This window comes from Belonocnema kinseyi, chromosome 10, assembly GCF_010883055.1.
Source record: "Belonocnema kinseyi isolate 2016_QV_RU_SX_M_011 chromosome 10, B_treatae_v1, whole genome shotgun sequence".
Taxonomy (NCBI): Eukaryota; Metazoa; Arthropoda; class Insecta; order Hymenoptera; family Cynipidae; genus Belonocnema; species Belonocnema kinseyi.
In genome coordinates this window covers 33,541,026-33,568,838 of record NC_046666.1, presented here as the reverse complement: position 1 = coordinate 33,568,838, position 27,813 = coordinate 33,541,026, and the positions used below count along the sequence as shown (strand labels likewise).

The 27,813-nt window shown below is 24.4% G+C and overlaps 1 protein-coding gene across 1 annotated transcript; it reads left to right on the top strand.

Annotated features, from left to right (window-relative positions):
• The first annotated feature begins 201 nt into the window (after window positions 1–201).
• On the top strand, window positions 202–14,676 carry LOC117181662 (CKLF-like MARVEL transmembrane domain-containing protein 8). Its single transcript, XM_033374565.1, has 3 exons — window positions 202–369; window positions 7,086–7,184; window positions 14,365–14,676. The coding sequence occupies exons 1-3, from the start codon at window positions 280–282 to the stop codon at window positions 14,500–14,502; spliced, it is 327 nt and encodes a 108-aa protein (XP_033230456.1). The 5' UTR covers window positions 202–279; the 3' UTR covers window positions 14,503–14,676.
• The last annotated feature ends 13,137 nt before the right edge of the window (window positions 14,677–27,813 follow it).

Sequence of the window (27,813 nt, the reverse complement as noted above, 5' to 3'; positions counted from 1 at the left end):
TAATCTTTTTTGGTTGAAATAAATAAATTTGAAATTTTTATTTTTTGATTTGAAATTTTTGCATTATTTTTTATGTTCAGGGGAAAATTAGAGTATTTTTAAAGTAAAATTTTGCGGCCACCCTAGACCGATTGGAACGAAAAATAAACTTTTAACTGATTAAAAAACAAAAATTAAATTTTGTTTTGCTTTCAGCTTCTCGACCTAGTGGGATTCATTTGCATTTCAGTCGCAGTAGGTAGTGAGGCCAGTCGAGGAACCTATTTCAACACAATAGCGATGATTGGATTTTGGACTACACTAATTTTACTGGCACTTTATATCTTTCATGTGGTGGAAAAATTCAAACTTATTCCCTGGCTGAAGATCGTTAGTATTATAAATCTAATCTTTAAAAATATTTTTAAAAACAATAAAAAATTTTTATCTTAGGGTGGTTGAAAATATCCGTTTTCAAATTTCCCATTTGTTACCGAAATCACCCCCGATTTTTGTCAGAATTTAAAAAAATATTTAATGGTCCCGGTTTTTGAAAAATAAAATCTCATTTTATTCAAATATTTAAAAGAAACGCACTAAAGTAACGTAACCATTTTTTTTATCATAATTATATTTCGTTTGAAAATTGTACGTTTTCCATATTTTTATATGTTTATTTTTGTTTAAAAATAATAATTTTAGATTACAAAAAATATTGTTAGTATTTTAAATCTAATTTTTATAAATAATTTTAAAAACTTTCATAATTTTTTGATATTCTGGTGTCAAAATCACACCCGATTTTTTCCGAAATTAAAAAAATATATAATGGTCCCAGTTTTTGAAAAATAAAAATTTTATTTTATGTAACTAATCTACGCTAATTGATTTTTTACTTTTACAGCAATATTTTCAAGCAGAGCATTAAAATAACGTAATAAAAAATTGTTTCATTATTATTTTATTATTATTTCTTTGCAAAAATCTACTTTTTTCCATATTTTTATGTTTATTTATTACATTTAAACGCAAAATTATGTCAATATTTCATTTCTGACACTTTTAAAAAGTACCAAATTCGCTTTTTTCTTAATTATAAATCTATTTTAAATAATAATGATTTTTTTATAAAGAATAATTTTCGATTACAAAAAAAATATCGTTAGTATTTTAAATCTATTTTTTATAAATAGTTTTAAAAACATTCAAAATTTTTTTATATTTGGGTGGTTGAAAATATTTTTTTTTCAAATGGCACATATAGAAAGTGTTTATTTTTGTGTCCAAATCACCCCCGATTTTTTTCAGAATTTGAAAATATATTTAATGGTCCCGGTTTTTGAAAAAATCTTATTTTATTAAAATAATCTACATTAATTGATTTTTCACTTCGCAGAAATATTTTAAAGAAAAACACTCAAATAACTTAGCAAAAAACTGTTTTATTATTATTATATTTTATTTGAAAAAATATACGTTTTCCATATTTTTATATGTTTATTTATTAAATTTGAACGTAAAATTATATAAATATTTCATTTTTGACACTTTTAAAAAATCCCAAAAAATAACTTTTTTCGTGAATTTTCAAAAGTTAAAAATGGAATTTTCAATTTTTATCTTTTTTGAACAGCTTAATTTTTTAAGGTTGAAATTTAAATTTTTGAAAATTCAAAATTTTCGACTAAAAATACCAACATAATATAAAATTGTTAAAATATTCTAAATCGTGTTTAAATTATAAGAATTTTTGTTTAAAAATAATAATTTTTAATTGCATAAAAAGATGTTAGTATTTTAAATTTAATTTTTATAAATAATTTTAAAAAACATTCACAATTTTTTGATATTCGGGTTGTTGAAAGTTTTTTTTTTTCAAATGGCACATATATATATTTTTTTTGGTCAAAATCACCCCCGATTTTCTTCAAAATTATAAAATATATTTAAGGATCCCGTTTTTTGACAAATTAAACTTTATTTTATTTGAATAATCTACGATAATTGATTTTTTATTTCGACAGGAATATTAAAAAAACACTAAAATAACATAACAAAAAATAGTTTAATTATTTTTTGTTGTTGTTACAAAAATCGACTTCTTCCATATTTTTATATGTTTATTAATTAAATTTAAACGTGAAATTATGTTAAAATTGGTATTTTTTCATCTTCTTTAAACAGTTTAATTTTCAAAGGTTGAAAATTGAAGAAAATCTATTTTACAACAGTTCATTTTTCATCTATTTTTAATGTTTTAAAATTCATTTTTTTACTATAAATACTATTATAATCTAAAATTGTTAAAAGATTATAAATCTTGTTTAAATTATAATGATTTTTGTTTAAAAATAATCATTTTCGATTGCTAAAAAAAGAGCGTTAGCACTTTAAATCTAATTTTAAAAGCATTATTCTACGTTTGAAATTTTCTTTTTTTCAAATGGCACATATAAAAAAATGTTTCTTTTGGTTTCAAAATCACCCCCATTTTTTCAGAATTTAAAAATTTATTGAGTGGTCCCGGTTTTTGAAAAATAAAATTTTATTTTATTTAAATAATACACGCTAATTGATTTTTTACTTCGACAGAAATATTTTAAAGAAAAACACTGAAATAATGTAACAACATTTTTTTATTGTGATTATTGTATTTTGTTTGAAAAAATGTACGTTTTCCATATTTTTATATGTTTATTTTTGTTTAAAAATAATAATTTTCGATTACAAAAAAGATCGTTTGTATTTTAAATATAATTTTTATAAGCAATTTAAAGAACAATTCAGATTTTTTTATATTCGGGTGGTTGAAAATATCTCTTTTAAAATGGCACCTATCCAAAATGATTCTTTTGGTGTCAAAATCACCCCCGATTTTTTTCAGAATTAAACAAATATATTTAAGGGTCCCGGTTTTTGAACAATTAAAAAAAAACAATTTATAAATAATTTTAAAAAAACAATTAGAATTTTTTTATATTAGGACGGTTGAAAATATCTTTTCTCAAATGTGCCGTTTGTTACCAAAATCACTTCCGATTTTTTTCCAGAATTATAAAATATATTTAAGGGTCCCTGTTTAACAAAAGAATCTTATTTTTTTAATAATTTACACTAATGGATTTTTTTACTTCGACACAAATATTTTAAAGAAAAACACTGAAATAACGTAAAAAATTTTTTTTTATTATTACTGTTTTTTTTAAATGTTTGTTTTCCATAATTTTATACGTTTATTTTTGTTTAAAAATAATAATTTTCGATTACAAAAAAGATTGTTAGTATTTTACATCAAATTTTTATAAATAATTTTAAAAACATTCAAAATTTTTTGAAATTCGGGTGGTTGAAAGTTTCTTTTTTCAAATAGCACCTATAAAAAATGTTTCTTTTGGTGTCAAAATCACCCCGATGTGTGCAAAAATCTACTTTTTACCATATTTTTATATGTTTATTTATTAAATTTAAACGTAACATTATGTAAATATTTCATTTTTGACACTTTTTTGAAATACGAAATTCCATTCTTTCTTGAATTTTTTAAAAGTTAAAAATGGAATTTTCAATGTTCATCTTCTTTAAACAGTTTAATTTTTAAAGGTTGAAATTTCATCTGTTGAAATTTGAAGGAAATTGATTTTACAACTGTTCAATTTTCTTATATTTTTAATGTTTTAAAATTCATTTTTTTCACTAAAAATACTAACATAATATAAAATTGTTAAAATATTCTAAATCTTGTTTAAATCATCATGATTTTTGTTTAGAAATAATAATTTTCAATTATAAAGAAAGATCGTTAGTATTTTAAATCTAATTTTTATAAAAAAATTTATAAACAATTAAAATTTTTTTATATTTGGGTGGTTAAAATTTCTTTTCTTCAATTGGCACACATACAAAACGTTTCCTTGGTGGCAAAATCATCTCCGATTTTTTTCAGAATTAAAAAAAAAATATATATATATATAATGGTTCCACTTTTTGAAAAACAATTCTTATTTTATTTAAATAATCTACGCTTATTCATTTTTTACTTCGACAGAAATATTTTAAAGAAAAACACTAAAATAACGTAAAAATAATTGTTTCATTATTATTTTTTTATTTTTTGTGCAAAAATCTACTATTTTTCATATTCTTATATGTTTATTTATTAAATTTAAACGTAAAGTTATGTAAATATTTTATTTTTGACAATTCTTTTTAAATACCAAAGTCGCTTTTTTCTTGAATTTTTAAAAGTTTAAAATGGAATTTTCATCTCCTTTAAACACTTTAATTTTCAAATGATGATATTTAAACTATTGAAAATTGAAGAAAATTGATTTTACAGCAATTCAATTTTCATCTATTTTTAATGTTTTAAAATTCAATTTTTTTTACTCAAATACGAACATCATCTAAAATGTTTAAGAAATTCTAAATATTGTTTCAATTATAATGATTTTTGTTTAAAAATAATTTTCGATTACAAAAAAAGATCGTTAGTATTTTAAATCTAATTTTTATAAATAATTAAAAAAACATTCAAAATTATTTGATATTCTATGGTTGAAAGTTTCTTTTTTTCAAATGTTACATATACAAAATGTTTTTTTGGTGTCAAAATCACCCCCGATTTTTTTCTGAATTTTAAAATATATTTAATGGTCCCGGTTTTTGAAAAATAAAATCTTATTTTATTTAAATAATCCACGCTAATTTTCAATTTTCATCTTTTTTAAACATGATAATTTTCAAAGGTTGAAATTAAAACTTTTAAAAATTGCATAAAACTGATTTTATAACAATTATAAATTAAATTTATAGTTTTCTTCCATTTTCAATTTTCTTCTATTTTTAATTATTAAAAATTCAATTTTTTCGACTAAAAATACTAACATCCTCTCAAATTGTTAAATCATTCTAAATCTTGTTTAAATTATAATGATTCTGATTAAAAAATAATTTAGAAACGCCAATTTAGGATAAAATGCTTGTAAAAAATTCTCTAAATCTTCTTTGAAATTTAATGATTTTTACAAAAAATGTAAATTTTTAATGAAAAACACTAACGTAACAAAAAATTTTTAATTTATTTTCATATTAGTTTCGTAAAAATGAACTTTTTACATTTTTTTATTTATTGAAATGATTATTTAATATTAATTTTAATGTTTATTTATTAAATTTTCATGTAAGATTATTTCAATATTAAAGTTTTAACACTTGGTTTTAACAGAAAAATTAGTTTTTTATCTTGAGTTGTCAAGAGTACAAAATTCAATTTTCATCTTCTTTCAACAGTTTAATTTTCAAAAAATAAATTTTAAACTGTTGAAAATGGAAGAAAATTGATTTTACAATAGTTAAAAATTAAATTTACAGTTTTTTCATTTTTTTATATTTTTTTGTAATTTTTAATTGTTGAAATAAACAGTATTTCAGGTGCAAATTTAAAATTTTCAAATTTATTCATTTTTTTCAAACAAAAAAATGTGTTTTCAACTATAAAAGATGTTTTTTTAAAATAAAATACTGGAATTTAAAAAAAAAATACTTGAATTTTTAACATAATAATTGAATTATCAAACTAAAAAGACAAGTTGCCAACGGAAAAATGTCATAGTTTATATTTTAATCAAAAAAGAATTAAATTTATACAACAAAAAATAATTTTAAAACCAAAAAGACGAATTTGTAACAAAAATGATTTTTCACTCAAAAAATAGATAAAAGTTTATCTAAATTATTGAACCTTTAAGTCAGAAGACAAATTTTCTGTGAAAAAAATTGAATTTTCAAATAAAAAATATGACTTTTCAGCAAAAATTAATTTTCCACAAAACTGATGCATTTTTACACAAAAAAAAGGAAATTTTAAACTAAAAAATAATTTTTTTTACAAAAAAACGCGAATTTTTAACTAAAAAAGATCAATCTTAAAAAAATGGAAAAGTTACATTTTCTTTAAAAAAAATCAATTAAAAAAAAATGTTTTTCACTAAACAGTTAAATTTTTAGACGACATAAGCCTTCAATCAAAAAAAAAATTTAACTGTTGGTTTGAAATCTTTTACATTCTTTACCGAAATTTTACGAAATGTTTTTAAATCTTGAAAAATATATTCTTTAAATTAGATTTTCAAAGAATAAAAATAATTTTCTTTGGAATTTTAAGAAAAAAAATCATTATCTTCAAACCTGTATATTTCTATATATTTTTTAAACTAACATATTCTAAGTCTTTGTCCATAATTTAATTTTTCTCCTCTCTTTAAATGCAAGAAAAAGTTAAAAAATTATAGTTTTGTACAAAATATTGAAAACAGAATTATTTCTTCATATTAAAAAAAAACAATTAAAATAACAAATTTATTTTATCAATCATTTAAAAAATATATATAAATAATTTGCACCATCAAAAAAAATTATTAGGGTATATTTAAAATTCGAAATAGACCAAATAAAGTTAGATTTATAGAAATTTTACAAACATTTAGAGATGCAATGAAATTATTTTTAATTAAACATTCAAATTATATAGTTTATTTGTTATCCCCAATTTTTAGAATAATATTAATTTTGATGCAAACTCCTGTTGAAAAAAAAAACAAGAATCCAACGACCAAATTAACAAAAATTTTATTTTTATTAACAAATTAATAAACAAAAACAAAAAATTCTATTGTAATCTGAAAAAAAAGTACAATAGATTCTTTTTTGTTTTTGTTTTTCATTGTGGTCCAAATTTGGTCTTATTTTATTTTATTCTTTAAAGTTTTATTTTGTATTAATTATTATTCATTTTATTTAATTTTGTTAATTATTCAAATTTTATTTATAATTTTATTATTATATTATATTAATAAAACCTATAAATTGATTATTTTTATTATTATATTTCACAATTAAAATTATTTTTATAAATAATAATTGATATTTTTTTAATTATAAAATTTTTTTAAATAATAACATTTTTGCTAATAATTTAAAGTATATAAAATTTAAATTTAAATCTTAAGAAATTTATTTTCCGTTTAAAATCCGCCAAAATTCTTATGCGATCCTATTCTATATTTTCAATAATAATTTTAAATTTGACCAAAATATTTTTTTTATAGGAATTGTGTTTCTGTGGAGCATTGAGTCTTTTTTACTTCGCAGCTGCTTGTGTAGCTGCAAGTAATGCAACGAGAGATTCAGCTTATGGTGCTGGAGCGGTAAGCAATCATTAAATTTTATTTCCCCTATCTTTAAAAAAAAAAATAATTTTTTTTTTCACAAAAAACAGAGGCTTATTTGAGAATTTTCTCAAATCAAAGCATATTTTATTTGGGACAACCATATTATTTATTAGGACCTCTTAAAAAACACAAGGTTTTTTTTATCACGCACCCACTAAACTTTTTTTATTTTGTATAAATGAATTGCGTATATTTAACGAATTTTTTTTTTACCACGGTTTTGGGAACTTCTAGAACACCGACCCAGGTTTCTGATCAATCTCGAGCAAGCGTCAGTCCCACCAAACTTCGGTTATATTTAAAATTTCTGTACAATTTCTATAATTTCGATTTAAAATTATAGTTTTTCTGTAACAATTATTATAATAATTGAGGCCATAAAACTTATATTTTATATTAAAAATCTTTTAAAGTATAAAATTCATTTTCAATATCTTCAATCTTACCAAATTGAAATATTTTGCTTTAAAATCTTTTAAAATATTTTTAGAAACTCGAGGAAATTTGGTAAAAATAAATTGCGTATATTTAACGAAAATTTTTTTACCACGGTTTTGGGAACTTCAAGAACACCGACCCAGGTTTTTGGTCAATCTCGAGCAAGCGTCAGTCCCACCAAACTTCGGTCATGTTTAAAATTTCTGTACAATTTCTATAATTTCGATTTAAAATTGTTGTTTTTCTGGAACAATAATTATAATAATTGAGGCCATAAAACTTATATTTTTCTGCTTCAAAAGCTTAAATTTAAACATTATTTTCGGAAGTTTCTAATGTGGAATTTCACAATGTTTTAGTCTTAAATTCAAATATTAAAAATATGAGGACCATTTGTCTATTGAAATTTTCAACACTGCATATTTTCAATATTGCAAATTTTTATATTGAAAATCTAGATATTCAGTTTCAAATTTAATAATTTTAGATTCAAATATTCTAAATTGTGTCGTTTTAATTTGAAACATACAAAATTATAAGGTTGTTTAAATTCTTCGAAATCTTAAATTAAATATTAATCTAGTTTTAATAAAAAAAAATTTTCCAAACATTAAACATCTCAAAATCAACATTAAAAAAATAATTTCGCAATTATATATAGCAATCTTGTTTTGCATTCTATTTATTTTTCAATTTACACTCTAATTTTTTTAAATTGTCCGATCTTTAGTTGAAAATTTAACAAATTTCATAATGAATAATAAATTCCTAATTTTTTCCTTTCATCGGTTTTAATTTTGCAATTTAAATTGAAATGTTTAAATTTTGGAAAATATAAATAACAAATTGAAATTTAAAAAAATTTAAAGGATCATAATTTATTAAAAATAATTAAAATTGTAAAAGGTTTTAATATCAAAATTTTTTGTGACTAAAATTGTTTTCAGTATAAGTTCGAATTTTTTCAGTTTCTACGTTCCGTAGTAGAAATTTTTGATGTTTTTAATTTCTAATTTTAACTTTCGCTTTGATTTTTTGGAGAATAATTCCATTTTAATGTTTTATAATTAAGATTTTTCCAATTTTAATGGCGGATATGACGATAACATTTATTTTTTGATTTTATAAGAAAATATTCTTATGAATTTTAATGTTAAATTATAATTTTTGGTCCAATAAAAGTTTAAAATTTCAGAATTTCAGAAGCTTAGATTTTAAAACATTCAATTTAGTTTTCAGTTTCAAGATATCAAAATTTCATCGCTTTAAATTCAAAATTATTTAAGCCTGCAAGCTTTTAATTTTAAATTATTCAATTTTGAACTCTTTTAATTAGAAATAACACAATTTTGCTTAGTTTAAATTTTAAATAATCCAATTTTAAAAATTATAATATGGAAATAGTTCATTTTTAATGTTTTGATATTGCCCCACTGTTTTGGTTGGCTATGATTAAACCAGATCCAGAAGTGATAAAAAGCGCGTAATTTTCAAACAAAAATTTACAAAAAATTTACCATTTTGAAGAATTAAATGAAAACTTCAAGAAATATGTGAAAATATAAATATTTAGAGAGAAAAGATTCAGTTTTGTGTTTAAAAGTTACTTTTTCAATTAAAAATTCGATTATTTTATTAAAAATACGTATTTCTTAGGAGAAAATTAATCTTGTTGGTTGAAAATGTAACTATTTTCTTAAAAATTCATTTTTTGGGTTAAAAATTATGTTTTTCAATTGAAAATTTAACTGTTCTATTTTTAGGTCAAAATTTTTTTTAACTAAACATTTATGTATTTTGTTAAAATTCGTGTTTTTTGGTAGAAAATTAATCTTCTTGGTTACAATATTTAGCTGTAAACTCGTTTTTTGTTTGATTACAAATTAATTTTTTCCAATGTAAATTTAATTATTCGATTTTTGGTTGAAAATTGATATTTTATAGTTAAATGTCAACTATTTGATTAAAAATTGATGTGTTTTTTCCAAAGTTTTTTTTTTTTTGATAGAAAATTAATGTTTGTGGTTGAAAATTCATTTTCTTAGGTAAATAATTAATTTTTCTAGGTAAAAAATTAATAATTTTGGATAAAAATGTAACATTTTTTTATAGAATGTTGAACTATTTCATGTTCAATTTAAAATTTACGTTTTGAAAATTCAACTGTTTTGTTGAAAATTCATATACGTATTTAGCAGAAAATTCCTCTTTTTTGGTGAAACATTAATATTCTTGAATAAAAATTTATTTCTTTAGTTGAAAATTCAACTATTTCCTGGAAAATTCATTATTTGGATGAAAATTATTTTTTTTTGTTTGTTAAAAACTGAACTATTTTGTTGGAAATTCTTTGTTTGTTTGAAAAGAATTTCCATAGCCAAAAATTAGAATATTCCATTTTTGTTGAAATTTAACCTTTTTTTAGTAGAAAATTCAAGTTTTTAGTTAAAAATTCATGTATTTTGTAGAAAAGCAATATTTGTAGTTAAAAATTTATCTTTTTTTTTAAAGTTCGTCTTTTTGGATAGAAAATTAATTAAAATTCGATTTAAAAAAGATAATTTTTAGTTGAAAATTTAACTATTTGATGGAAAATTAATTAATTTTGTCTAAAGTTAATTTCTTTATAGAAAATTAATCTTTATGGTTAAAAATCCATCTTTCTGGTTAAAAATGAGTCTTTTTGGTTAGAAATTCAAAATTTGTAATTAAAAAATAATGTATTTTGTAGAAAATTAATGTTTGCGGTTGAAAATTCGTTTTTTTTTTATAGAAAATTAAATTTCTTATTCTATTGGATTTTTGGTTAAAAAATGATCCTTTTTTAGTTGAAAATTAAGTTGAAAAAACGATTGGATTGAAAATTTATTTTATTTTGTTAAAAGTTAATATTTTTGTAGGAGATCAATTTTCGTAGTTGAAAGCTCATCTTTTTGGGTTAAAATTTATATTTTTTTTGGTAGAAAATTAATCTCCTTGATTACAAATTCATCTTTATTAATTAAATATTAACTATATTTAATTAAAATTACTATTTTTTTGGTAGGAAATTAATCTTCTTGGTTATAATATTTTGCTAAAAACTCGTTCCTTGTTTGATTGAAAAATAATTTTTAAAATGTAAATTTAGTTAATCGACATTTGGTTGAAAAGTGATCTTTTATAATTGAAAATTTAATTATTTGGTTAAAAATTGATGCATTTTGTCCAGGCTAGTTTTTTTCGTAAAAGATTAAGGTTCGAAGTTAAAAATTCATTTCCTTAGATGAAATATTTATAATTTTTATTTATAATGTATTTCTTTGGTTAAAAATTAATTAATTTGATTAAAAATTCGACTTTTTTTTGAAAACCTTTTTTCGCTGAATTTTGAACTATTTCATGTTTGATTTAAAATTTATATTTTAAAAATTCATCTATTTCCTGGAAAATTCATTTTTTTTATAAACATTATTTTTTGTTTGTTGGTTAAAAACGGAACTATTTTGTTTAAAATTCTTTGTTAGGTGCTTTAAAATAATTTCCGTAACTAAAAGTAAACCTGTTCCATTTTTGGTTGAAAATGAATCTTTTTTAAATTGAAAATTCATCTATTTGGTTAAAAATTTATGTATTTTGTAGAACATTAATCTTCATGGTTGAAAATTAATCTTTTTAGTTGAAAGTTCGTCTTTTTTTGTAGAAAATTAATCTTCTTAGTCCGTTCGATGTTTGGTTTAAAAGTTTTTTTTTTTAATAAAGAGTTTACTATTTGATTGAAAATTAATGTATTATGTCAAAAGTTAACTTTTTGTAGAAAATTAATTTTCGTTTTTCAAAATTCATCTTTTTAGTTGAAAATTATATTTTTTTGGTAGAAAATTAATCTTCTTGGGTGAAAATTCATCTTTTTGGTTTAGAATTCCAACTTTTTAGTTATAAATTCAATATTTAGGTTGAAAATTCATTTTCTTCGTTGAAATATTATTCATTTTCATTAAAAATTTATTTCCGTGACTGAAAATTTATTTGTTTTCTTGAAACTATATTTTTTTTGGGGTAGAAAATTTATATTTCTGTCTGAAAATTTACATATTTTTTAAAAGATATGTCTTTTTTGGGAAAAAGTTTATCTTTTTGGTAAAAAGTTCAACCAACTTTTTAAAAATTCATTTTTTTCATAGGCAAAATTAGTCATTTTTGTTCAAATTTACCTTTTTAAAGAAAAATTCGTCTTTTTAATTGACAAAACATCTATTGGGTTAAAAATTCATAATTTTCTTGAAGATTTAATAAAAAAATTTTCCTAATTTATATTTTTTAGTTTAAAATTGAACTATTTTGTTATAAATTCGTCATTATTGGTTGGAATTTTTTTTTTTTTTTTTTTTTACTAAAGAAATTCATTATTTCACCCTTTGGTTTAAAATATAAAATAAACTATACTTTTGTTGAAAATTCGAGAAATAAAGATTTTTCACTCAAAAAAATAAGTAAAAGTTTATGTAAATTATTGAACCTTCAAACCAAAAGAGAAATATTCTTTACAAAAAGGCAATTTTTAAACAAAAAGTATTAATTCAACACAAAATTAATTTTCCAACAAAACGGATGCATTTTTACGTACAAAAAAATGAAATTTCAAATTAAAAAATCATTTTTTCACAAAAAAATTCGAAACTTTTAACTAAAAAATATCAATCTTAAAAAAAACATGGAAAAGTTCCAATTTCTATTAAAAAATTAATTCTAAAAAAAAGAAGTATTTTAAAAGAAGTAATTTCTTCTATAACAGATGAATTTTATCTTATTTTCAAATAAATAGTTGAATTTCCAGTTGAAAACAATTTTTGTCGAGTTTTCACGATCAAACTATGAATTTTTCAATAAAAAATAATTTACTACCAAAAACAATTCAATTTTCAATCCAAAAAGACGAATTTTGAATCAAAAACGTTGACTTTATAACAAATTTGTTGAATTCTCTAGCAATTAGTTGCATTTCTATTTTAAAAAATATGAAATTTATCGCGAAGCAAAATAATTTTTTATTACAAAAAAAAGTTGAGTTTTTATCCAAAAAAGATTCCAGATAACTCAGTAAATTCTCTTTTAAAATGTATTCACCTTGTCTAAAAATTATTCTTTTTAGTGAAAAATCTAAGTATTCTAATTAAATAATAATAATTTTAGTTAAAAATTCATCTCTTGGGTTGAAAATAAAATTACTTGGCTGAAAATTCAACTCATTTGTAGCAAAATTAGCTGTTTGATTAAAAACTTGTTTTTTTTTTCTTTGGATAAGAGGGAATTTTTTGCCGTAAATTTAAGTATTTTGTTGATTTTTGTTTGTTTAGTTGAAAATTATTATTGTTTTGGACTAAAAATGTAACTATTGTTCCAGTTGAATATTCTATAATTTTAGTTAGAAATTCATCTCATTGGTTGACAATTTATGTTTTTCTAGTAAAAATTAAGTTTTTTTGTTGAAAATTCAACTATTTCAGTTGAAGATTCATCATTTATATTGAAAATTCATCAGTTGGGATAAAAAAATTGTATTTCAAAATTTAATTTCCGTTTTTTTTGTTAAAAAAATTCCTTTTCCAGTTTAAAATTCGTCTATTTCGTTGAAAATAATTTTTTTTTTTAAATTAATCTAATTTTTTTAAATTTATCTTTAGCAAGTAGTTGCATTTATATCAAAAAATATAAATCAAAATAATTTTTAAATAGACAAAAAGTTGAGTTTTCATCCAAAAAAGATTCCAGTTAACTCAGTACCATTAAAAATGGAATTTTTGTAACAAAAAAAAATAAGTTTCTATGAAAAAAAAATTAAATTTTCAATCCAAAAAGATGAATTTTTTCAACCAAAAGGGATGAATTTTTAACAAAATAGTTCAATTCTCTACCAAATAGTTGCATTTTTATCCAAAAAAGATCAATTTTGTACCAAAACAAATTAATTTGTAATAAGAAAACAAATTTTTTTTATGAGTGGAACTATCCAGAAAATATTTCAGTTCATTTTTCAACACCAAAATATAAATTTTAAAGAAAAAGTAAATTTTCTACGAAATAGTCAAGTATTCAAGAAAATAATATACCAGCTTAATTTCTAACCAAATAGTTTCATTTTTACCAGAAAAAGATTTAATTTCTGCTAAAGCAGGTAAACTTTAAAATAAAAAGGACAAACTTAAAAAACAAGAGTTGAATTTTCAACCGAAACATCCTATGCATTTTTTTAAGGCTTTCAAATACAATAAAAATAATTTTTTTTCAATTATAAACCAAAATGTTTGTAGATTCCGATAAAATTTGTATATAAGTCTGTGGATGATTTTTTTTTCATCACACTATTGGATTGGCTTATTTCTTCTTTAAATATTCAATAATAGGTTTGCTGCAGCCAACTCTCGGTTTAGTAAAAGCGTCAGGACCATCCAAACCGTTTCCAATTGAAATACATAATAATGCGCAATATCCGCATATGGGTACTCGCGCACTTTGCAGTACTCGCGCACTGCGGGTGCCCATAAGCTGTAATCATGGGCGGACACGAAGCGACTCGAGAATGACCGCCTTCAGTATTTTCCCCGCAAGTGTCTGAGAAGAGTGCGCGATACAAAAAAATTGAGTTGTCTTAGGACATCTTAGAATTGTTGCTTATGGATCCCCATTATTCCTAAAAAAAAACATTATATTGTCCAATAAATGCTCTCATTTTCCACAGTTTTTCGGCTTCTGCGCAACAGTTGCCTACATTTACGACGCTTATTTAAAATTCCGAGCAGTGAAAAGTGGAGCCTCTCCTCAGGGTCAACATCCATCCTCAAAGACAGTTTCTACAGTTGCTAGTCCAGCTTACTAATTCCTGTTTTTCATCTATAGAAGGACATTTATCAACAATTACATCAGTCGAGTTCCTACTTTGAAACTTAATCCACGTTTAATAATAACATGGATGCAACTTTTATATTTATAGAAGAAACTCGAATCGGCGTAAATAATTTAGTATCGCGTCATAATAAAAAGTGGAAGAAAATGATCTTGATTTGCATATCATCTATTCTTCCAGAGATGCAGTGTTAATGAAAAAATAAAAACGATCTTCACAAAATAATCCGCAAAAGAGGAATATTTTGAAAAACTTTGTAGAACTTAAAAATTAATATCAGAATGAAACTTTTCTCGAACGTCATTAGGATGAAGATAATTTTACAAAAAAGAGAAAAGCAACAATTTTGTTCGTCGTCTGTTCCATATATTAAAAAACTTTTATTTCAAAAGTAAGTAAAAGTGTCAAAATCGACGCAATCCGTTTTGACACGCAGCTTTGTGTCTTTCTTGAGGTGCGAATTAGAAAAAAAGTTTAGTGCGTATTTTTTTAATTTCAAATCGACCCGCGCTTTTCGACACATGCGCAGTTGAACAAGTTCTTGCAGCGCGCGCATCGACACAAGGCTGGGGCGGCCAATGAAAGTCGCTTGGCAAAAATAACCTGAAGGCCATTTTTTAATTATAGAACTGAGAAAAATAATAATCAAACAGCATTAAGAGAATTTAAAGCATTTATTGTTTAAACAATTATGTATTATAATTGCTACATATATTTAAAAAAAAGAACATTCTAGAGTGAAATAAACATATTGTTTTTTAAATTACGTAGTCGATACTGATCAGGACCTTTTTTTTTTGTTCAAAATTTAATGATGAATTTTCAACATAAATGATGAATCTTCAACTGAAATAGTTCAATTTTCAAGAAAAAAATTAATTTTTACTAGAAAAAGATAAATTATCAACCAACACGTTTTAAGTTTAAAAAATCAATTTTCAACCCAAAAAAAAAACGAATTTTGAACAAAAAATGTCATAATTTTAGAATGAAAAATTGAATAAACAAATTTTGAGTTAATAAATAATTGTTCAATCAAAGAGTGAATTTTTAACTAAAAAGAAAAATTTTTAGACAAGGAGAATAAATTTAAAAAGAGAATTTACTGAGTTATCTGGAATCTTTTTTGGATGAAAACTCAACTTTTTTTGTAATAAAAAATTGTTTTGCTTTGAGAGAAATTTCATATTTTTTGGTGAAAATTCAACTATTTGCTGGAGAATTCAACAATTTTGTTAAAAAGTCATCGTTTTTGTTTAAAAATTCGTCTTTTTGGATTGAAAATTGCATTTTTTTGGTGGAAAAATTTTTCTTTTTAAAAAATTCATAATTTGATCGTGAAAACTCGACTAAAATTGTTTTCAACAAAAAATTCAACTATTTGTTTGAAAATTTATCTTTTTGATTTCAAATTTCATTTGTTTATTTTTTTTTTGCGTAAAAATGCATCAGTTTCGTGGAAAATTAATTTTTTGTTGAAGTCATACTTTTTGTTAAAAAATTGCCTTTTTGTAAAGAATATTTGTCTTTTGGTTTGAAAGATCAATAATTTAGATAAACTTTTGCTTATTTTTTTGAGTGAAAAATCTTTGTGTGCCGGAAATTCGTCATTTTGGGTTTAAAATTCTTTTCTTTTGTTGTATAAATTTCATTCTTTTTTTATTAAAATATAAACTATTATGTCAAAACTTCAATTATTTCGTGGAAAATTCTAGTATTTTGTTAAAGAGCTATCTTGTAAAGTAGAAAAAACTTTTTTTAAAATAAATTAATACATTTGAAAATTTTTCATAAAAATAAATAAATAAAAGTCGAGCATATTTTCATGCTCGTGAGAATTCCCCCGAACAGCACGAGCGCGCCTAGTGAGCGCGGCAAAAAGCTTAAATTTAAAAAAAAATTTAGACCCGATGACCTTGGTTGGTTCCTTTTCTCCTTTTTGTGATATTATCCGCATAAAACGTGTTCTAATTCGTCGAAAATTAGTATGTAACACTTTTACATATTCAAAAGTCTCTACAAAGTTTTAATTAAAAAAAAATTTTGTTTAGAAAACGGTTTACGCTAGTTCCAAATTTTTCCAACTCTCTGGACTCTTTAGATTGGAAGAGAAAATGTTTGGATTGTTCTGGAGAGAACAATCGTCAGTATTATGTTATAATTTTTTCACGAAATTGTATTTATTAGCCAGAATTAGTTTTTTTTAAAGCTGTTAGTCAACTAATTCTCTACTTTTTAATTTTTCTTCATGTCTAGGATTGATGAACGCACGTGCTGTACTATAATTACTGTTTCGCTTGAAGCACGTCTAATTTTAAATACCCTACTAAGATAATAGAGGTAAGATAAAACATATATTGATAGGTGTAAATGTTGCTTTTTTCACACTAATAAATACGAGTTGTTTTACGCTTGTAATACCCAGTGGATTAAAATCGTACTTTCAAAAGGATGAGAAAACCAAGGAAAAAGACTGAGAAAGCCATCGAAATATCTTGTTAGATGTCCTAGTCTTAAATCTTACAGATGCATAAAAAAATGAAAACAGTGAACCAAAAAAAAAAGGAAGCGTAGTGGACCAATGTAAAACATGTATTTAGAAAATTTAGACAAAGTAGATGAAAAATAATTATAAAGCACTGATTTTCCCATAGAAAAACCTTATTATGTGTGATGGGGAAGATTTGTGCTAAGTCGGCACAATACAATTTTTTTCGAAAACTGTCATTTGGAGCAGTGTCGAGTTATTTTTGCGGTCACAATGCCCTGCAAAGTGAAGAAATCGATTTTTTCCTATTGCTCAATATTCCTGTCCTAAGTCGGCACACGCTGGTCCTGAGTCGGCACATAATTTTTTCCGCTCAAAAGCAAGAAAAAGGCAGGTAAAGTCAATTTCTAAGAGGAATTGGACAAATTTAAAGCAATTAAAATGAAAAAAAGGTGTGGATTTAAATAGAGCAAAATAAAATAACAACGAAAGAAACAAAAGTGCCGACTCAGGACACTCCTCTTTGGAGCCGACTCAGGACCGACTGAAAAATCGTATTTATCAAGCGAAAGTACACAGAAAACAGAAATCAACACACTTGATTGTTAGTCCATGTCTAACACAGAGTGCCGACTTAGGACAGCACTCCCCTATCACAAATCTTTTAATTTTTTTTTCAAAAGTTCACAAGTAAACGATTTAAAAAGTGTTTCTTGATTAGGAATACAAATAGCTACATGTGCTTTATTGATGGTTAGAAAGATTTAATGCGCCTTCGTACAAAGATTATTATGGACAGCCAAAAAAGACTGATACAATATTTTTCATTTTCAGAAAAAGTCCAATTTTTATTTGAATCAGACTTTTTTTTACCCTGTATCAATGAAAGAATTTGTTTGATTCAAATAAAACTTTTTTTTGAGACAAGAAAGAATTTGTTTGGTACAAACATTTTTTTTTTACGTGAAGGCTCTATAGCCCTATGGTAGACCGATTTGAATGCAGAATCAGCGGTTAGTACAAGTTGAGGAATTGAAAAAAATGAGGCGCAGTTCATAATTTGATAAATTTGTGAATTGTGAATATATTATATTATACAAAAATAATGTTTCACGGAAAGTCTGCTTTCGTACAACAATATTTTACAACAATTATGCCTTACTTTTTACAAATACAAGAATTCTAATTTATTAAAAAGATGAGAGAATTCGCCAAGAGTATAAAAAATTCGACAATATTATATTGCAAGCTTGTTACGCTCTTGCACAGTTACAATGGAAAGTTAATAAAACCTGCCGACACTGAAATTCAAAATTATCATTGTATTTGTTTAAAGTGCAAAAATAATTTTTATAATAATTATCATCTTACCTGAAGGATTTTTTTCCATACTGAAGCATATCATGAATGAAAATATTTTCTTAACACTTAATTATCTCAAAGAATACAGCCATTAATGTTTAACAGAATGATAAATATTTATTTTTGATTTGAAGTAAGGGAACGTTTGGAATTGAAATCACTTCACAGCGTGATAATATTTGTGCTCTTTAAGATTTCTAATGGCATCATTAGTTTTAATATTTACGATACCAAATATTAGGGCTACAAATTAATTTGGTGCGTTTATTTTGATGGCTTTGTTTTTTTATGAATTTCTTGGAACCTGTACATATTCTTGCAAAGGTACCTATACATGATCCTGCAAAAGAACCTATACATAATCCTGCGAAGAAACCTGTACATGATCCTGCAGAGGAACCTGTACATAATCTTGCAAAGGAAACTGTGCATTAGAGAAAAGGAAGCTGTGCATGCTCTTGCAAAAGAACCTGTACATAATCCTACGAAGGTACTTGTATATGATCCTGCAGAGGAACATGCACATAATCCTGTGGAGGAATCTGTACATGATTATGCAGAGGACTTTGTACATGATTCTGCAAAGGAAACTGTACCTGATCATGCAGAGGAACCTGTACATAATCCTGCTACGCAACCTGTACATAATCCTACAGAGGAACCTGTACAAAATCCTGCAAAGTAACCTGTATATGTTCCTACAAAGGTACCTATACATAATCTTACAAAGGAACCTGTACATGATCTTGGAAAGGAACCTGTCATAATTCTGCAAAGGAACCTGTACATAATCTTGCAAAGGAAACTGTGCATTAGAGAAAAGGAAGCTGTGCATGCTCTTGCAAAAGATCCTGTACATAATTCTACAAAGGTACTTGTATATGATCCTGCAGAGGAAGATGCACATAATCCTGTGGAGGAATCTGTACATGATTATGCAGAGGACTTTGTACATGATTCTGCAAAGGAAACTATACCTGATCATGCAGAGGAACCTGTACATAATCCTGCAAAGCAACCTGTACATAATTCTACAGAGGAACCTGTACAAAATCCTGCAAAGCAACCTGTATATGTTCCTACAAAGGCACCTATACATAATCTTACAAAGGAACCTGTACATGATCTTGGAAAGGAACCTGTCATAATTCTGCAAAGGAACCTGTACATAATCCTGCGAATGAATCTGTATATAATCCTGCAAAGGAACCTGCACATGGTTCAGCAAAGAAAACTACATGATCCTGCAAAGACACCTGTTCCTGTTCATTATCATGCATAGGCAGCCGCATGTGATCATGCACAGGAACCTGTACATGACTCTGTAAAGGAACCTGTACATAATTCTGCAGATGAACCTCTACAAAATCCTGCAGATGGATCTCTACAAAATCCTGCCAATCAACCTGTATATGATCCTGGAAAAGAACCTATACATAATCTTGGAAAGAAACCTATACATGATCTTTTAAAGGAACCTTTAAATAATCCAGCAAAGGAATCTGTACATCATTCGAAGGTTCGGTATAATGGCTTGTCTATCTCGATAGTAAGTTGTAGCTTCGAATGAATAAAAGAAAATCAACCTGTACATCATTTAAAGATTCTTTTGTCGGCATCGGTTTCCTTTTTCGGTACAGGTTCCATTGCAGGATCATAAACAGTTTTCTTTGCCAAAATCCTGTACACGGACCTTTAAGGTAACCTGTACAGGATCGCGTCTAGGAACATATCCAGGATCCTCCGAGTTTCCTATGCAAAAATTTTCAGCTGGGTTGTGTTTTTAAATTTTAATTTCCCCCTCTAAAACTACCTTAGAACGAAAAAAAAATGATTGACCAATAGTTACAACACATCGAAGTAAATGCACCGAATTAATTTGCAGACCTAATAATTTAAAAAAAAAAAAAGATTTAAAGTAGATTGTATACAATCACTTTAAACAATTTTAAAAGTATCTATCGTTCTACAAATCTACAATAAATTTTAAGGAGTTCCATGACATGCGAACTGCTAAGGAAATATATAAACATATATTCAATTATACAGATATTTACAGGGAGAGATTAGAGCCACTGTGAAGGTAGCCGACGAGCGCAGCTCGGCTCTCACGTGCGGGAAACCGTCGGCCTGTTAGGGGGGGAGGGGGGGCCTAGCAACCGTCGCAAATCGGTGCCCTCTTCTCTTTTTCATCTTCTAGAAGATCACCCATTAGCTGCGTTCGCCAGCTAACTTTATAGTAATCGGTTTCCTGCACGGGCTCCAGTTTATATGGACCAAAAGTTACGAAAAACCATTAATCGAAATATGTAATAGCAGGAGGACTACATGAAGAATTCACCGAAAAATCACGTCACTGATTGTTTTTAAAATAAGTCTTTTTAATACAAATTCTAATTGAAATTGATGCTGTAAATTTTTAAAAATCTAAACCAAATGATAAATGATTTATTACTATTTTAGTAAATCGTGAAAATTTAGATTACTGTAAGAGTTCGACATGAAGTCCCGTAAGTAACTTTTGTGACGTAGAACGAATAAACGAGACTAGAGCTTAAAAAAATTCAATTTTGATCTTGAAGCAACGGGGATTTTTTTATTCGATATGGAAAAATCTTCATTATTGAGAATCAGAAAAATTGATTTTTTCGTCCTGAGGCTTGTTTCTTCGTTCCACGTCACATACTATAACTTAAAAATTATCTTGTTAAATGTTAAAGATCTGATTGTCCTTGTTAAATAATCAGAATATTAAATTTCAAACGTTAAATATATATGCTTGATGAATATAAAATTACTATTAGATGCAAATAGCCACATATTTTAGGAATAAATATATTTATTTATTCTCCATCGTTGAAAATACTTCGAAAATACTAACTAATCATTTTTGAGAAATTCTATCACTTTTCTCTCTATTGTAGGCAAGCAAACGAAAAAATATTTGACTTTCGTTTGTAACTTTGTATTGCGACCGCTGTTAATGTTGTAGATTTATAGTGCGTCAAATAAAGCATACGACTTAATGAATTTTTCTGTGTTTATTTCCTTTCCCTTATTTATAAAAATACATTTTAAATAAATTGGAAATTGTTTAATTTAACCCCAAAGTGCCTACATGGTACAAATCACGTTAAAGTGCATCGTGGGTGTTTAACACCCCAGCGTATTTAATCATGTATTTTTTAACCCCTATTGAATATTTTGTCACAATAAAATTATCCGATATAGTTTAAGGTATCTTTTATAAGGTAGAGAAGATTTTATAGTCATTTATTTTAAGTTCGTTTAAAAACTTATTGAAAAAAGTGAAGAAATGGGGTTTTTTACTTAAAAATTCATAACTCACGCAATTTTAATTATTTTAACCTGAAAATTTATGACTATACTTTTAACATAGTGTGATTTCATATAAAAAATATTGCAACATGAGAGCTTTCATAAAAGATATTTATTTGCACAGTTGAAAAGTCCATTTTTTGATAAAATGATGAATCAGATTTTTAACTTTTAAATCGATTCATTATTATAAAAATCGAGGAACTTTGTCATGTAATACTATAAAAATACAAGAAATTGAAAAACGAGACATATATAGCTGTATTTTAAGAATTATATTTTATTCAACACATCCACAGCCTGCTCTCGCATGACGCGCTGCCGTAAGTTATAAGCGATCTACAAAGAAAAAAGTATGAAATAATCGAAAAAAATAATTATTTCACTTCATATGATATACTGACGTTATAAAGTAAACAAAAATCAATAAAATTTCCAAAGATAATTTGCTCCAAAATTACTTTTACATTCACTACGTTCACACTGGGTGTTAGATACCCCAAGATTTTTTTATCTCTACTTTCATCAGCTAAACGACTTTGCTTACAGTTAGTGTCTCGAACTAAAGCTAGATGGCGACACCCAATCAATTTTTTCGAATTAAGTATGGTTTATAAGAGTTTGAAAATTGCTTTGGGTGTCTAACACCCACAATGCACTGGAAGGGTTAAGAAAAGAGTTGAACCTTCAACTCAGAAAATTAATTTTCTTCGAAATACTTCAACTTTCAACAAGATAATTTAATTTTTAGCCGAAAGAAATTAGTTCACAGTCCCAAAAACAAAGAGGTTCATTTTCAATAAAATAGTTAAATTTTCTATAAAAACATAATTTTTTTACAAAGTAATAAAACTTTTAACCAAGGAGGAGACTTTTCAACCAAAAATATGAAATTTTAACAAAATAATTAGATTTTCAACATAAAAATTAAATGCGTAACCAAAAGATATGAATTTTCAACCGCAAATGTAAATAGTAGACTTTTTAATTAAAGAGAATTAACTTTCAATCAAAAAAGATTAATTTGCTACCATTGATGAATTTTCAATTTGAAATCACAAATTTTCAACAAAACAGTTTAATTTTAAACAAAAGAGTTTAAAATTTTTACAAAAAAAGATGCATTTTAACTCCCAAAAATATACAAAGAAAGATTTTTTCAGTTGCGATAAAAAATATTTCAACAAAATTGTAGAATTTTCAAGCCAAAAGGCGCCTTTTGCCCAAAAAAGAATTGAATTTTTAATGAAAAATATTGATCTTCAGTAAAAAGTTATTCTTTAATAAAATAGTTCAATTAAAAAAAACTAGAATTTAAAAAAAACAATTTTTACAAAGTAGTTCAATTCAAAACAAGGAGTCGACTTTTTAAATAAATAGTTGAATTTTTAACAAGCTGATTAAATGTTTAACCAAGGTTAAAATCTTAAACCAAAAATATTAATAGCAGGATTTTAATTAAAGAGAATTAAGTTTTAACTGAAAAATTGACTTTTCTATCAAAAAATGAACTAAAAAAGAGGAAGTTTTAATAAAATAATTCAATCCTGAAAAAATGAACAGATGGCACTTCTACCAAGAGATGAATTTTCAAACCAAAGAAATGCATTTTTAACTAAAATGTTGAATCTACAACCAAAGAATATTTTTCAGTCCTGAATACAAAAAATGTTAAGCAAATTATGATTTTAAGGAAACAATAATTTTGAATACAGAATAAAATTCTGACATTTGTAAAAAATTTAGGAATATTTTATAATTTTTTGGAAATCTTTGAAAGTTTGAAAACATTTTTAATTTCTTCAAAATGCCAAAAACTCCTAATTTTCTTTTAAACTGACTCGAGCTTTTCCAACAATTAGTGACAAAATTTCGTGATGATTTTTTTTTAACCCCTATTGAATATTTTGTCACAATAAAAATATCCGATACAGTTTAAGGTATCTTTTATAAGGTAGGATTTTATAGTCATTTATTTATTTTAAATTCGTTTAAAAAATTATTGAAAAAAGTACAAAAATGGGTTTTTTTACTTGAAAATTCATACCTCACGCAATTTTAATTATTTTAACCTGAAAATTTATGACTATACTTTTAACATAGTGTAATTTCACATAAAAAATATTGCAACATGAGAGCTTTCATAAAAGATATTTATTTGCACAGATGAAAAGTCCATTTTTTGATAAAATGATTAATCAGATTTTTAGCTTTTAAATCGACTCATTATTATAAAAATCGAGGAACTTTGTCATGTAATACTATAAAAATATAAGAAATTGAAAAACGAGACATATATAGCTGTATTTTAAAAATTATATTTTATTCAACACATCCACAGCCTGCTCTCGCATGACGCACTGCCGTAAGTTATAAGCCATCTACAAAGAAAAAAAGTATGAAATAATCGAAAAAAATCATTATTTCACTTCATATGATAAATTTACGTTATAAAGTAAACAAAAATGAGTAAAATTTTTTTTAAAAATGGCTCCAAAATTACTTTTTCACCCACTGAGTTCACACTGGGTGTTAGAGACCCCACGATTTGTTTACCTCAACTTTCATCAGCTAAACGTCTTTACTTACAGTTAGTGTCTCGAACTAAAGCTAGATGGCGACACTCAATCAATTTTTTCAAGTTAAGCATGGTTTATAAGAGTTTGAAAATTGCGTCGGGTGTCTAACACCCACAATGCACTTTAAGGGTTAAAAAAAAAAGTTGAACCTTCAACTAAGAAAATTAATTTTCTTCGAAATAATTCAACTTTTAACAAGATAATTTAATTTTTAACCAGAAGAAATGAGTTCTCAACCCCCAAAAAATATTTGTATATTTTTGCATTAAAAAGAATTAACTTTGAATGAAGCAGATACATTTTCTACCAAAGATGAATTTAAAATAAAAATTAATTAATTTTCTACGCAAAAAGATAAATTCTCGACAAAAAAAAAGCATTTATGACAAAATAATTTAATTTTCAATTAAATAATACAACATTTTCACCAAAAAAAGATGAATTCTCAATCAAAAATATACCAAGAAATATTTTTCAGTTGTCTACAAAACAGATGAATTATTAATAAAAAAAACAAGAATTTTTTACAAAGAGGTTCATTTTCAATAAAATAGTGAAATTTTCTATAAAAACATAATTTTTGTACAAAGTAATAAAACTTTTAACCAAGGAGGGGAATTTTGAACCAAAAATGTGAAATGTTAACAAAATAGTTAAATTTTAATTTTAATTTAAGAGAATTAACTTTCAATCAAAAAAGATTAGTTTTCTACCATTGATGAATTTTCAATCCAAAAAAACGAATTTTCAACAAAACAGTTTAATTTAAAAAAAAAAAAGAGTTTAAAATTTTATCCAAAAAAGATGGATTTTAACACATACACAGTCTGCTCTCGCATGACGAGCTGCCGTAAGTTATAAGCCATCTACAAAAAAAGAAAGTTTCAAATAATCAAGAAAAAAATTATTTCACTTCATATGATATACTTACGTTATAAAGTAAACAAAAATTAATAAAATTTCAAAAAAAATGGATCCAAAATTACTTTTTCACTCACTAAGTTCACACTGGGTGTTAGACACCCCACGATTTTTTTACCTCCATTTTCAACAGCTGCTGCTAGTACACTTGACGCTTGACGCAGTATGATAAACGACTTTACTTACAGTTAGTGTTGTCAACTAAAGCTAGATGGCGACACTTACTCAATTTTTTCAAATTAAGTATGGTTTATATTTTCTTGAAAATTTCTTGGGGTCTCTAACACCCACAATGCGCTTTAAGGGATAAATTTTAAATCGATGTGTTCCATTTTTAAGAAATTGATGTTAAAAGACGATTCAATATTAAAATTGTAGCCTTTTGATACTAATTTTAGTAATTTATTTACCTTGTATTTCTCTTCGATTCCAAATTAAGCAATTTTATTTAAAAATTATCATTTTTGGTTGAAAATTCCTTTTCCTTTGGTTTGAAGATTCAAATATTTTGGTTAAATACAACTTCTTTGTTAAAACTTCGTTTATATTTTTTGGTTGAAAATTCAAGCTTTTTGTAGAAAATTTGTCTTTTACGTTTTAAATTTAACGACGTAGTTGATTTTTTTTTAAACTAAAAAATCTTTCTTCAATGAAAACTCAACGTTTTTGTTAGAAAATTCATGTTTTTCGTTGATGAATTCGGCCTCTAATAGAAATTTAATCTTTTTTGTTAGAAATTCAACTTTTTTATTGAAAAATCCTCTTTTTGGGTTAAAGATTCAACTATTTTGTTATAAATTCAACTAATTGTTTGAAAATCAATTTCTTTGTGGAAAATTCATATCTTTGGTTTGAAAATTCAAATCTTGGAAGATTTTTTATTCTTTTGGTAAAAAATTCCACTTTTTGTGTAGAAAATTTAATTATTTTGAAAGAAAAATGGTATTTTCGGTTTAAAATTTGGTCTCTTTTGTTTAAAATTTAATTTTTTTTCGTTAAAAATGTAACTGTCTGATTTAAAATTCAACTACTTGGATGAATGTTAAGCCACTTTGTTATAAATTAATTTTTTTTTCTTCAAAGATTTATCTTCTTGATTGCAAATATAGCTATTTCCTTGAAAATTCGTTGTTTTTTTTGGTTTGTTTGAAACTAATTTTTTAACTGAAAATGTAACCTTACCATTTTTTTTTTGAAAATTCATATTTTTGCGTTGAAAATTCAACAGTTTAACAAAAAATTCGTGCATGGCTTTGAAATTTCCGGTTTTAAATCATGATTATAGTTCAAAATTCATCCGTTTGATTGCAAATTGGTTTCTTTTTTGGTCGAAAATTAATGTCTTTTACTGAAAATTTAACTTTTCCATTTTTGGTTGAAAAATATTTCTTAGTAGAAACATGTACACGTTTTTGGTAGAAAATTAATCTGGTTGATTGAAAATTAACTTTTTTTATTGAAAATTCATATTTTTGGATTGCATGTTCAACTGGTTTACAGCAAGCTTACTTATTTTTTAAATTTCAACAATTTTGATGATCTTTTTTCTTTCTACACTGAAAAATCTTTATTTGTTGAAAATTCGTCTTTTTTGGTTAAAAGTTGTAATATTTTGTTAAAAAATAATTTTTGTAGTAACAGATTCATCATTTCAGTTAAAAATTCATCTGTTTAGTTAAAGATTAGAATATTTGGTTGAAAATTAGTTTTTTTTGTTGAAATATAATTTTTTTACTAATAATTTAACTTTTCCATTATAGAATGAAAAAATTAAAATATTTCTTAGTTAAAACTTCTTTTTTTTTCATAGAAAAATAATCTTATTTAAATTTGATCTTTTTGGTTAAATATGGAACAGTTTGGTTGAAAATTAATTTTTTTGTTAAGAATTACTATTTTTGGGTTGAAAATTCAACTGCTTTACAGAAGATTTATTCATGGTTTTAAATTCAACACTTTTTATCAATTTTTTTCTTTCTTTACTGAAAAACCTTCATTTCTTGAAAATTCGTCTCTTTAGTCAAAAAGTGCCTTTTTTGTTAAAAGTTGAACTATTTTGTTGAGAAATAATTTTTTATTTTGGTTGCAGATTTGTAATTTCAGTTAAAAATTCATCTGGTTCAAAATGAAACTATTTTTTGAAAATTCGTTTTTTATTTTTTTTTAAATAATTTTTTTTACTAAAAATATAATTTTTTAATTCTGGTTGAAAATTTATCTCATTTCGAAAATTTCGATTTTTTTGTTTAAAATTAATTTTTGTAACTACAAATGTTTTTTGTTTCTTGGCTCTAAAGTCGTTCTTGTTGAAATTTTTTGTTTTTTCTTGGAAAATTCAACTTCTGCGGAGAAAGTTAGACTTTGTTAAAGAAATAAATTGTTTAAGATTCATTACTTTAGTTACCTTTTCTTCTCTGGTTGAAAATTAAAATATTTTTATTTATTCTGTACCGATCTATATAAATTATTACATTTTCCAAACAGGAAAAGAAATAATTTAAAAAATGTATGCATTTCTAAAATCTCTATTATTAAAATTAATTCTTTTCACAAAAATTTAAATAAAATGACTTCTTCTAAGAAATTGAAGTAAAA

Bases quoted from the DNA above. Each gene is read 5' to 3' on its own strand.
- LOC117181662 (XM_033374565.1), top strand. From the start codon at position 280: ATGATTGGATTTTGGACTACACTAATTTTACTGGCACTTTATATCTTT. The intron at 370-7,085 runs GTTAGTATTATA...TTTTTTTTATAG, and splicing joins TTATTCCCTGGCTGAAGATC to GAATTGTGTTTCTGTGGAGC. The intron at 7,185-14,364 runs GTAAGCAATCAT...CATTTTCCACAG, and splicing joins CAGCTTATGGTGCTGGAGCG to TTTTTCGGCTTCTGCGCAAC.